At 53.2% G+C, this 13,100-nt stretch overlaps 1 protein-coding gene across 1 annotated transcript; it reads right to left on the reverse strand.

Annotated features, from left to right (window-relative positions):
• Nucleotides 1-361: 361 nt before the first annotated feature.
• On the reverse strand, nucleotides 362-12,850 carry RBBP8NL (RBBP8 N-terminal like). The gene is made up of 13 exons (XM_008497972.2): nucleotides 12,784-12,850; nucleotides 11,475-11,517; nucleotides 10,899-10,994; nucleotides 10,422-10,534; nucleotides 9,276-9,348; nucleotides 7,872-8,038; nucleotides 7,272-7,354; nucleotides 5,749-5,912; nucleotides 4,022-4,820; nucleotides 3,596-3,704; nucleotides 1,691-1,752; nucleotides 1,210-1,333; nucleotides 362-480 (listed from the first exon to the last, which is right to left on the reverse strand). Exons 1-13 carry the CDS (start codon nucleotides 12,848-12,850, stop codon nucleotides 362-364), a joined length of 2,019 nt encoding a protein of 672 aa, XP_008496194.2.
• Between the last annotated feature and the right edge of the window lie 250 nt (nucleotides 12,851-13,100).

The raw sequence follows: 13,100 nt of genomic DNA on the forward strand, positions 1-13,100 counted from the left end.
GGTCTGGGTAGTCCATTCCCTTTGCATGAAATCCCAGGGAAGAATCTGGTCCTGATCCAAAGAAAGCATCTCCTCTTCCCAGCCCTGGTGTGAGGGGCTGCTCCAGCACAGGGCTTGGGATCACTGGATGTGCTGCTCCACCTGCAGTCACCTGGATGCTCCAGGCGTCACCTGCATGGCTCTTCCCCACCTCTCTGGGGCACCCAGTGAGGATTTTCAGGGTGCTCTGCTCATTAACAAGTCCTTAGGAATTCTCCCAGCAGGGCAGGAGTTGTTCTCCCAGTGTGGGTGGGATGTCTGGGTCTCTGAGCCCTCTCCTTTTGTTTGCAGCATCCTTGTCCCTTCTCCTCCTGCCCTGCTGTTAGCTGTCCTCAGAGGAGTCCTTGTGGGGAGGGGAGCAGTTCTCTGGTTCCTTCTCCATCCCCTCTGAGCTCTGCTCCACTTTGACTTTCTTTCTTCCTCTCATTGACTTCTTCCCTCCTGTCAACAGCAAGATGACCCCAGGAGTTACCCACAGAGCAATAGATTTCCATCTCCAAGGCACCTCCAAAAGCCTGGCACAGCAGCACCTGGGTGTCCCAGCAGCTCCCAGGGTGCTGAAGCCAAAACCTTCTGAGGTCCCACCCAGGGCAGCACAGAGGGGTGAGCATTGGGGCATTGCTGGCAGAGCACTTTTTAGGGTTTAGCAGGAACCCTGCCTTAGCCCTGCCCTGATCAGGGGCACTTTTCTGCTTATTCACATGGAGGACACATCCCTGTCATCAGGGAAACCTCCAGGGCTGAGACTGGAAGATCAAGAGAGTTGGCAGAACCCTTTCTGCCCAGGTCACTAACTCACCCCTGGGAATTTGGCTTTCTCCAGTCACCACCTCCCTGGGCTGCTCAGCAAACAGGAGGGACCTGGCCCTGTTAGCTGAGGTGCTCCCCTGGCCACCCTGCCCTGGGTAACCATGAGCAGGGGCTGCTCTGGCTGGAGACACCAGGGTTCCCAAAACCCAGCATGGGGCTGTCTGATCCCAGGGAAATGAAAAACTCTGCTCTGTTCCCTTGGGCAAACACGTGTGAGCAAGCAGGGCAGCACTGGGTGGTGGAGCATCCTCCTCTCCCCTCCAGGGAAGGTGCCCTGGGGTGTTTGCTCCAAGGAGCCCCTCAGGAAGCAGCAGAAGTTGTAGCCCTGAGCTCCTGCTGCCAGGAACTCCTCCTCCCTACCTTTTGTCCAAGGATCTTGTCCTCTTTTTCTCTTTTTCTGCAGTGTGGGAGCTTTGTCTTTGGTGCAAAAATATTCCCCATCAGCCTGGGCTTCTGGTAGGAGATCATCTTCAGATGGGGCAGCCTGGGGAGAAGGTGAGAACACTGATGAGAAGAACAGTCAGACTGCAAACTACAGTCAGACTGCACACTACAATCAGACTGCACACTACACTGCTTTCCCAGGGAGCTGGTGGCATTGCTGGGGACCTTTGTGACCATTGCTATGGGGTGGGGACAAATCCTGTTGTTCATCCACCTTCTTGAGCAGCTGGAAAGAGTGACTGTGTCTGTCCCTCAGCAATAAGAGTGTGGGAATGGGGTTTGGCACCTTGTGTAGGCAGAGCCATCACCTTCTGGAGTGAGCTTGGGTGGGGACAACCCAGCTGACACCTCTTGGACCTGGCAGCCTGAGCTAATGGGATGAGAGGAGCAAACACACCTCACTGTCTGTCGTGTCTGGCTCATCAGATTCCTGCTTCCCAGACTCAGCATCGTCGTCATCTAAGGGAACACAAAAGGAAGAATTTTTTTCTTGGCTGGTGGGAGGCCTGGCAAGCTCATGAGATGATGTAGAGTCCCCAGCTCAGGCTCTGAGAGCCACTGAAAAGAGATTCAGCAGGAAACTGTGCTGCAAAGCAGAGACACTGCAAGGTACATGGCTTGAAATGAATCCTTCTGGGAGATGCAACAGGACCTGGAAACTCCATCTATGGGACTACACCAAGGTTGCAAGTCCACCTCCAAAGTCCATGGCCAGGAACAGGCTGGGAAGCTGAGGATTATCCAAAAGCCCAGACTGCACTTTCCTGTTTGAGCCCTGGGTGGGGAGAAGCATCTCTGGGTCAAGAGGCCAGAACGAAGGATCCTCAAATGTTTGCTGCCAGTGCCAGCTTTTGGTTTTTGGCAGGGAATTTGTGCTAAGGAGCTGAGGAAGGAAAGAGGGGGGAGCTGCTCCCCTGGCCCAGCAAAAAGTTTTTTGCTGCACATGGGCCCCGAGGCCACAGAACCCCAGACATGTACCTGCAGCACCAGACATGCACACAACAAAGCACCCAGGACAGGGACTGAGCTTGGTGGTGGTGGTGGCATCACCCTGCCTGCACCCCAGGGGCTCACCCATGCTGGCTGTGGAGAGCAGAAGGAGCTGGGGATGGAGCTGTGCCAAGGGCAGGAGCATCCCAGGACCTTGGTACCACTTGCTCCTGATTTCCATCTCCAGCTGGGGTGGGATTTAGTGGGGTGGCCTCCTGTGCTGCCCCTTTCCTGGGTGGGAGAGGAACCAGGGCTGCTCCCAGGCACTCCTAGAGCCCTTACAGTCTGATTCTGTCCTTATTTTATCCTTCCTGGGGTTAAAGTTCACTAGAGAGTGCAGAAGTGTTTGTGCATTGTTTCCTGGGCTTTGTGTCAACCTTCAGGTGAGAACTGTGGGAAGTTCTGTATTCCCACACCCAGAATGTAATCAGCTGAAATTCTTCTGCTATGATGCTATCTCCTTACCATGTAAATCACAGAGGACTCCCCCCCCTCCCCCTTTTTTTTTTTTTTTTTCCTATACTGCAAAATCCAGCTCTGAAGACAGTTCCCAAACTGCTCTGACACGCCCAGACCAACCAATCCAGGCCAGCTCAACTTTCTGGCCAAGCCAGTCATGCTGGTACTCAGCAGCTCTCTGCAGACGTGTTCCCTGCTCCACTCCCCATGGCTGCTGCCTCCCACCTGCCTGGGCAAACCTGGTGCCCATGTCCCACCTCAGTCAAGCCAGGAAAAAGCACTTCATGTCCCCAGGCTAAGGGTTTGGGAACAGAAAGGGTTTTTATGGGGGATGGAGCAGGACAAGGGAGGAGAGCATCCTGTCCTGCCTGCTGCAGGTACCAGCATCCCTGGATCCATGCTCATCCCTATGTGCTGTGCCAGGACAGGACATGCTTTGGATCAAAGGAGCATGGGCAGGGGTGGTTTTTCCAGTGCTAGACCTCTGCCCTGAGGTGGATTTTGCCAGTGGGTCAGTGCTAAACTGCCCTCTTCAGCTCCTGGAGCCAGCTGGGTGCTGGGTGTTCTGTAGATCATACAAGGGCACCCCATGGATGGCTCCTGCTCTGTGCTGGGCAGAGATCCTGGGGTCTTCTCCAGAACAGTCAGGGTTCTTTTCTCTCTATAGATACTGAACCTAAATTCTGGGCATCTGTGGGGCTGAAAATGGAGTCCTCCAAGATGGAAATGTGCAACCCAAAGCTCCCCAAAAAGATGGGAGCCCCTGGAGGTGGTGCCCCAGCTCCCAGCTGGGAGATACGTTCACCAAAAATGTACCTTTTGCTCTTACCTTCTTAATTACAACTTTTTTTACCTGGTTCTGCCTTCTGTGCACTGCCAGGCAGTCTCATCCCAGACTCTGGAGGGGCCTCTGGGTCTCTTGGCATGGATTTATTTGTCAGATGTGCCCGGGAGACAGTGAGCTATAAGATACAAGGAACACAAGTGCTGCCTTCTCCAGAAAGCCATCCCTAGCCCCTGCATGATGGCTGTGACATCCATGGGGACAAGCATCCCAGACAGGGTGCAGGTGCTGTCCCTGGACCTGGATGGAAACCCCACGGGCACCAAAGGGGAGGGAAAATGGGGAACAGGAGCCATGGCTGAGCCTCTGTGGCTTCACCACCTGCAAATACATCCCCATTGGCTTCACACACAGCAAAGCCACCCTCCCATGGGATCCCAGAGGTGGGGGGACAGGGAAGGGACCAGGGTTGATGCCAACATGAGCTGTACTCACCACAGCTTCATCCTCCTTTTCCTCCTTCACAGCAATGGGCAGTGCCCGGGCAGTGTTGGGCCAGGGGTTAGAGCAGGACAACTCATCCCTCTCTGCCCTAGGTCTTCTGCTGGGGCTGGGGGCTGCCAGGCAATCCCTGGGGCTCAGCTTGGGGCTGCCAGCCCCTCGGGGCTCCCTGCGGGGATGCCAGCTGATTTCCCTGCCACGGCTGGAGTCTGAGAGATCCAGAGGAGCATCTGCCCCATCATCCCTGGCTGCCTCCCTCTTTTCCCGGAGCTCAGAGCCATCCCTGCTCAGCCAAAGCTCTTTCTCTTCCTTCCCATCCACAGCATCCTCCAGGAAGGACCTTTCCTCCTTGCATCCCAGCATGATGCTCGGCCACGGGGAGAGGGGCCTCTCTTCAAGCAGAGGTTTTGGCTGTTCCCCTGCCCTCTGGCTGGGCTGGCACTGCTGCACCAGGAGCTGCTGGAGCCTCTCCCTCTGCTTGAGGAGCTGCAGCTTCTCCTCCAGGTGCTGATCCCTGACGTATACCATGGCAGCAGGGAGCTTCAGCAGGGCTGCTCCATCTTCCCAGCCCTCCTGTGCCCGAGCCCTGCCCTCAGCATCTTTGGCCCTCAGCAAATGGTTGGAGAAGCTGCTGCCATCCTGCTCAGCAGAGGCACAGTTGCTGGCCAGCCCCAGCTGGTGCAGGGAAAGGTGTTTGTGGAGAAGACAAAGCTGCTCCCTCCGGGCTGTCAGCTTCAGGTTTTCATAGGAGGCAGCAACTTTAGGGGAGTCGGGTTTGCTTGCTGCTAAATAACTAAAAGAAGAAAGGGGAAATAAATAAATAAATGAATAATCACATTAATTAGAAGATTTTGTAGCCTCTCCAGGTGTCTCTTGCTCTTTCCATGCCCCAGGGTTTCCTCCTTGGGTGCTGTGCTGGGGAGGAGGGTGCTGGTGGCCATGGTGGTTCCATGCTGCACACACTGCATGGAGCTGGCATCATCCCCTTCTCTGACCCCTTTTTCCTGTCCCTGGGCCATGGCAGCTCCAGGGGTGGGGGTTGAGCAAGGGTGGGATGCAGGGACTGCTGGTGTCAGCCCTGTTGCTGTGAATTCACTTGTCAAACCATGTCCTACAGCCAGAAGCACCCTAACTGCCCCCCCATTGGGCTTTCTAAGTGCCTTGGTGGGCCTGAAGAGCTCCAGGACAGGGAAAGAGCCCCCTCTGCCCTCCCTGGGAGATTTTGACAGCCACAGGAAGCAGGTGGGTGCAGTGGATGAACCCAATCCCTGCCACTGCTCCATCCTGGCAGCCTCCATGGGGAGGCTCAGCAGATCCACTCCCAGCCTGGGAAAGTGGCTGCCTCTCCAGGTGAACTCACTGTCTGTGCTCATCCCACTGGGATCCTGCAATCCCTGGGAAGGCTGAGCCCTGGGAAGTGCTGAGCCCTGCAGGAAAGCCCATTAGAATAGATAAGGAGGAGCAGGGATGGCCAGGTCCTCTCCTCCCAGCTGCAGGTGGGGGCAGTCGGTTCCTTCTTTGGGTTGGTCTGATGAAGCTGGAGGAACCAGAGGCTGAGCTTATCAGACTGGATTCCAGTTTTTTGTTTTGTTTTTTTTTCCTGGTGTCAATGGGAAGATTCCCCCCTTCCCTGTGGGAGAAGAAGGTGGGCAGCAAAAAGTGGCCAGGCAGTTTGGCTGATGGGCCACCAACCACCCTGAGCCACGAGCCCCAAAACTCACGCCTCGAGGCTGGGGCTGTGCTCACGCTCTGGTGGGAGAGGGGTCTTCCTGGCTGGTGGGGACACTGCTGTTCTTGAAGGGCTTCTCTCCATCAGGCAGGGTCTGGAGCCAGGTCTCACCAGGGCAATGGTTCCATGCAGCCGGTTGGAAATCCTCTGGGATGCCTGGGACAGAGGGAAAAGTCCAAGTGAGGGGTTCTGCTCTGCACATGGCCAAGGGGAGCCCTGTCAAGCAGAGACACAGCTCTTCACCAGCATGAGCAAGACAGAAAGCTCCCAAAGGCTCTGTTTTGTACAGTTCTGGTCAATATATATATTGGTCTTGACAATATTTATATTGGTTTTCCCAGGAAATTTCTCCTTCGTGTTTTCTAGTGGCATCAGCAGGACTCTTTATGTTCTGGCTGCCCCAGTCTGTAGCCCAGGAGGCCACATCTCAACTCCAGCCATGATTCAGTGGCTTAACCAAGATAAGACCCTGCCAATTCCCTGACCCCTAATCAGGCCACTGACTTGATTCATGCAAACTCCTGGCACACAGAGCTTTGATGGGTGTCTTCTCAGTGGAGCACCTGGCTGTGAAGCCAGGACATCATCATCATCACCATCAATCTCCATCTCACATGTTCTGACATGCCTCTCCCCTTCCCACCTGGAGATGTCACCAGCTCTTCCTGCAATCCCTATTAATTATCCTCACAGCCTGCCTGCAGCCTTACCAAAACCCCTTTTCACCTCCTCTTTCAGGTTCTCTGGAGGGTTTAGGGAAGTGAAACCTTTGCCAAAACAGCAGCAGCTACGTGGGTGTGTGTCTCCGGGCTTGAGTTCCCATGACCAGCAAGAGGGCTCCAGGTCCTGCAGCCTCATCCCTCAGTGCCCAATATCCCTGTCACTCAGCATCCCTCTGCTGACACATTCCCTCTGTGCAGCAATCCACAAAATAGCAACCAGGCCCTCTGAAAACACCAATATTCAGTGTGCTGCAGCTGGAGAGACATCTGGAATGCTCCTGGGCAGGGCTGCTGTGTATATATCTGCTCTTGGGAACCACAGCTCCCACAGTTTACGTGTTCTCCCGGCTTCTCACAATGCTCCAGCTTCTTGCTGGCCCAGATAATAGGGAGCTGACTCTGTAGCTCTGGTTAAACTACACTGAAAAGGGGCTCAGCACAATCCCCCCCAGCTCCTTCACTCCTCTGAGTTTTCCTCAGCAAGACATCTGAGAGAGGAAGCAGAGGATGGGCAGAGGACTCCAGGATGTGTTGTCATGGAGGAAAAACACAGGAGCAAACAGAGATGCCCTCACTCCCAGTGGGGACAGGAGCCTGTGCCACACTACAGGTGCTTTGCTTGCAGTAAGTGGTGAGGATGCACCTGGGGTTGGTAGGTGCCCTCTTTGGCTCTGCCCACATCCAGTTGATTGTTTCACCCTCCAGCTCTTGCCCTGTCCCACTCTGCCTCTTTTTGATCCAGTTGGGATGACCCCAGTGATGGGCAGGAGGCCTGAGGCCATCAGGAACTCACCATTTCTGAGAGGCTGACTTCTTGGAGGACAGTGCCTGGAGAAGTCCTACTGCTCACAGGGCTTCTCTGTCCTGCAGGCTTTTCTGCAAAAAAAAAAAAAAAAAAAAAAAAAAAAAAAAAAAAAAAAAAGAAAAAGACAGCAGACACTGTGAAGGCCCTGCAGAGCTGGTCCTGCCCTATGGCATGCTGGTGACCCCCAGCCTCCCAGGGATGCCACTGCCTGACACCAACCACCTCTTTTTGAAGGCTTGGAGCCACAAATTCCAGCACCTGATTGAACGTACCCTCCATTGCTTGTGTAGGTGGAAGCAAGGCAACAACAAGGGCTCTGGTTGAAATAGGTGCTGGGTCCACACCTGCACAGCACTTGGCTTTCAGTGAGGGCACCCAAGGACTTTTTTGCTCTAATGCAGAGCAACGTTTCCCCACTGACATGCATTTCCCCTCCCAGCAGCTATTCTGCTGATGGCAATGTCCAATCTGAGCTGCCAATGGCTTGGTCTTTGCTCTTCAGACTTCCCAGAGAAAAACTGCCCCATGGCTCAGTCACTCTTCCCATCACCAGGTCCCTCAAGGGTTGGAGGAGCCAGCAGCACCCACCTTCTCCCAGCTCGAGTCCCAGCACATCATGGTGGGCTTCTTCTGCTCCCCTGAGAGCTGCTTTCTCAGTGCTGGCATTCCTGCTCCCTGGGGACAATAAAGCCAAGGGGGAGCTGGGTGTGGAGCTGCTTTCTCTGGAGGTGACTCCTGGCTGCTTTGTCCTGTCCCTGGTGAAAGAAGAAGGAGCTGAATGAACGGGAAGGGGCAGGAGAAGGAAGGTTTGAGAGCCACTATAGTGGGAGCTCTGAGTTATAGGGCACAAAATAGAAATATACATATTTTTATAGAGATATATGTGTGTGTGTGGGGGGACATTCTGGATCCTCAGCCTCACCTCCTCCCCTGCAGCTTATTGCCACCTCAGCTGCAGCCTGGGGCATGGGACAGAGCCAGCATGACAGCTCCAGGTCTGGTTTCCCCACCTGGCTGTGGGTAACATCTCAGGATGCCACAGCATTGGGTAAGCCCAAACTCAACTGTGGCTATTGCAAAAGCTCTCTGAGAACCTGTACATCCCTGTCTGGGCTTTCAGCCTGCTGCAGGGGTGGGCTCAGCATGGGGCTGTCCCCCTTCACCATACTGAGCTGGTGGGACTGATGCTCTTGGTCACTACAAGGCAGTTACTGAGACTCTGAGACCCACAAGTGTGGCATGGACCAAGTCCTGGCTGGACCCTGATGTGGAGATGTGGGGGTTTGGCTGGAAATCTTCCCACCCAGCAGCCCAGGGAAGAGCAGAACAGGAGCACTTTGTGCTCAGCAAGCCCAGCCTGACCCACAGCTTGGAAATTCCTCCTGTCTTGGGAAGCATCAGGAGTAAAAGTGAGAGTTCCTCTTTAAGATGATGGTGCTTCTGTGCTCCAAAGAAAACACATTTCGAAAGTAATCCCTCAGTGCTAATTCCCCTGGATTTAAACCCTTGAGGAATGAGCTGATTTGTATACATTGGCCAGCCTGGCAGGTTATTTGGCTTTCAGCACACGGCTCTGTTGGAGCAGGAACCTGTTGGTACAGATCCCTTAACCCCATCTCAGTCCCTTGCCTGTCACCCTCCTCCCCCTCAAACACACCCTGCTCCCTGCAGACCCTCCCTGGCAGCTGCAGGAGGGAAGCTGGAGCTGTGGAAAAGCCATGGAAAACCAGGCTGAGGTTTGTGGCCAAGAGGAGCAGCTCAGGGCTCTGCTTCCCAGGAGCAGCCTTGTTCCCCTAAAACTTGAATCCTTGGATGCAGATGAACAGTGAGCAAAGGTCACCAAGGACTTTTGAGATGATTACGGGTGTTTTGGGGCCTCACATCTCCAGGAACCCATAGGAATGAGATGCTAAAGACCTCTGGGGACACCACGGGGATGGCCCTGTCCTCCCCAACACCTCTGGGACTGCACCAACCCAGGAACACACTTACTCCAGGCTCCGGAGCCTCTTCAGTTCTTCCTTCAGACTTTTGTTCTCCTCCCTCAGGCGATTCGTCTCGTTGGCTGCAGGGACACAAATGGAGCCGGGATGGATTCAGGTGCGGGGTGGAGCGAGAGGATGCTCCGTGCCGGGAGAGGAAGAGGAGAAGGAGGAGGAGGAGTGGGATAGCACCGGGTTTCAGGGGGACGCCGAATTTCCATCCTTAGCCCCCGACCATGAGGGCTAAGGGATAAAAGGGAGGAATTTTCTCCCTGGAGTTTGGTCGGGACTGGGGGCTGCTCGAAGCCCATCCAGCGGGGGGGATGCTGAGCCTGAGCCGGGGGGTGGGATGGACACGGCAGCATCGGGGCTGCCTCCCATGAGTGGGTGCTGAGCTGGGAGGAATGGGAGTGTCAGGGGGGTTTGACCAAGGCTGGGGGAAGCTGTGAGCACCCATCAGAGGGAGGCAAAGAGAGAGAGAGAGCAGGCAGCTCCCGGGCAGGGCTGGGTGGGCTGCTGCCTCCCTTGGCCCTGCTCCTGAGCAGCACTTTGGGGAGCAATGGAATAACAGAAGAGATAAACCCCGGGCTGCTGGCCCTCTCTGTTCCCCCTATTTGCCTTATGTCCTTTATCCCTGCAAGCTTCCCCAGGCCAGCCAGATCCCCAGGGAAAAACACCTCGAGCCTGAGCAGTGCTGGGAGCTTTGCCAAAGGCTCAGGACAAGATCCATCACACGTGTTGCTTGATTTCCATCTACCCGTGCTGAGCTGCTGCTGTGACTTTCCTGTCTTTGCCAGGGTGTTGCTTCTGTGGTGCCAAATGCATATTTAAATTTTTTAATTTATTTTTTTTTCCAGGCAGCTGACATGGCCTGACCAGCTCAGGGTTGCTCTTGGCATGAGCATCTCCCACATTCCTGGAGGTGTGGAGGGCTGCAGCCCCCCAGCTCTGACACTTTGTGTGAGTGATTCTCCCTGCTCAGGGGAACATGGGCTGCCATCCCTGCTCCTGCTCACATCCATTTAACAAACCCCACACACCTGGATCCATTCCCTCCCTTCTCCCCATCTCCAACCCCCTCCTGGGTGCCTGATCCCCAGGTGAGCTGATGTGTAAAGATCTGGGAGAGGATTTAACAGAAGCCAGTGGTACATACTGAGGATGAAGATGTGCTGCAGGCTCTGGAAATGAGAAGTCTCATACTCATTCTGCTTCTTTTTTGCCAGCTCCTGGGTGACCATGCATCTGTCACAGAGACCTGCTCGCAGCCTGGGGGAGAACCCATGGTCAGCAGAGTTTAAATGTACAGTTCCCACAGGAAAAATAAGCTCCTGCCTGCCCTACCAAGAAGCACGAGCATCCAGCCCATCTTCCAGAATTGGGGAGAGGACTTAACATCCAGCCCTGGCCTTTCCATCCCCCACCAAATCCAGTCCCACCACCATCAGCTCGGGAAAGCTCCCATGCCCAGGCTCCTCCAGCCCTCCCAGCAGCTGACTGTGAGGGATTTAGGTGCTCCAGCCCCTTCCTGGGAAGACATCAGACCCCAGACTGCCTCTCGAGGGTGGGAACTCTCACAGCACAAGGGTGGGAACTCTCACTTTTCCAAGATTTCTTGGAAAAGAACTCTTACCTGTTTTCTAACACTTTCACATTTTCTTTAAGGACTTTCTGTTGTTCCCTTAACTGGTGATTTTTAGCAAACAACTCTTCAATTCGCTGAGCATCACTAATTGAAGGAACAAAGCAAAGAAAAGGAGGTTAGTAGGTTTCTCCCCCAAATCTGTGCCTTTATCCCCTCTCTGCCCCAAATTCTGCCCCAAATTTGCCATGCTGCTCACATGGATGGGGTTGAATTACTTCTGCTTGTGTGGCAGGAGGAGAGACAAATGTGTTAGAGCCCAGGCTCTGCCTTGTGACACCTGCCCTTGGGGCTGGCACTTTGCTTCATCCCATTTTATTGCTTCCCAAGAGAGCAAGCACCCAGCAGCATCACTTGCCAGGGAGAAGACAAACTGGAGGTGGGCTGGGATCACCCCAAACCCTTCCTCTGCTGGGGACTCCCATGGCAAAGGGCACCCAAATTTGTGCTCTCTAAACCAGGCAGCCTTGAAGGAGAGCCTGGGGAGGTTGGAAAATGAAGGAGCAGAACCTCCCTTCCATCCCCAGTCCCTTGGGGTGTGGGCAGAGCAACAGAGGTGTTGCTCACCAGCACTTCTCCGTCGTCAGCTCTGCCAGCTTGCTCTGCAGACCTGGAATCATGAAGAGAGAGAGGGGAGCTGAGGACTTATTGCCAAATTTCCCAAGCACTTCAGAGACAAAACGCCACGTTGGAACTTCAGGAGGATTGCTTGGCTTTGCAGAAACCTCATCAATTGACCTTATTCTGGAGAACAAATAACACCTTGCCTGTATTAAGTAACGTGGCAATTTAATGCAGCTGGAAAAGTTGCACAAACTGCAAAGACATTTTGTGCTTCCTCTATTTAATGAGCCTGCATTTCTCCCCACCCCCAAAAAGTCTGGTTTGGGTTTTTCTTTCCTACTTATTCCTTGTTACAGCACACATTCCCCAGGTGGGCAATGTTTTATAACTCTCAGGGCTGCAAAGCATCTTGGAGATTATTTACAGCTGGACAGGAATGGCTTTTGATGATGGATCTGCAGACATTACATCTTGTCAAATCCACTTTATGCAAAGTAGTTGTAAACCTGTGGTTTAAATTGCTCAGCAGTTTCCTCTGACTCTCACATGGCTTGAAGTTACACAAGAAAAGAAGGAATTCTTAAGCCAGAATCCTCCAAAAGTGCTGTTTGGGTTTTTTTTTTTTCATGATATTGATACTGGGAATTATTCTAATAGGAAAACAATTGGATTTGGCATTTAGTGGCTTAAGTTAATGGTTTTTATTTTAATAACAGAGGAATAATTTATCCCCTAGAGGAGTAAACTTTCTAGCATGACTCTCAGGTTTTCTTTAACAGACCCTGACACTCCTGCTGCTTCCCTTTTACAGATTATTCCCTCTTCCCACTTGATCCCTCTGTATCCAAATATACTCCAACCCATGCTCCTTGGAGAAGGTACCCAGGGGGTGTTCAGGTCACTTCTGCAAACCTCCCACTTCATCTTTATCACAGTCACAGCAGCAGGAAAGGAGCCAAATCCCCCATGATTAATGCTTGGAGCAAGTGGGATTCCTGCACTTGGGATATTGCCAGGGATAGCACATTTCTGTTCTTCCTCATCATCCAAAAAATTTGCTTACTTTCTCAGTAAACCTGCTCCAAGATAAGGTGGAAAATCACATCAAAGTGTCACTGGATGGTTTGGTCCCTTGAGGTCCAGGCTGTCACCCTGCATCCCCATCCCTCCCCACAGGTGATGCTTGAGGAGCCCCAATTCCCAAAGCTCCTTAAGCAACATCAACTCTTTTTCCCTTCAGAAAAGAAGGGAAGGTGATCAAGGTGACATCCCAAAAAAAAGGTTTTTAATTAGAATTCTCCCATCTCCTTACCTTGGACCTCTTTCTCATGGATTTCCTTGAGCTTATTCAGGAACTCTGCAAAACTCTCTGTGGTCATGTTCAGGGCTGCTTCCAGCACCTTTCAAATTGGTCAGGTTTCAGCCTAAAAAAGAAAAAAAAAGTGCAATAAAAGAGAAGTGTTCTGCCCATGCAGTGTTCTGGGAAGTCTTAGAAAAAAGACAAAGCCCAGATCTAGAAACTGAAATGCTTTGCTTTAACCACAGAGATGCAGAAATCAGCAGACTCATCTGGGGAGGCATCTCCAGACCCCTTCACCCTGCTTCAGCCCCAGGGGCAGAGCAGAGAGT

This window comes from Calypte anna, chromosome 20 (assembly GCF_003957555.1).
Source record: "Calypte anna isolate BGI_N300 chromosome 20, bCalAnn1_v1.p, whole genome shotgun sequence".
NCBI lineage: Eukaryota > Metazoa > Chordata > Aves > Apodiformes > Trochilidae > Calypte > Calypte anna.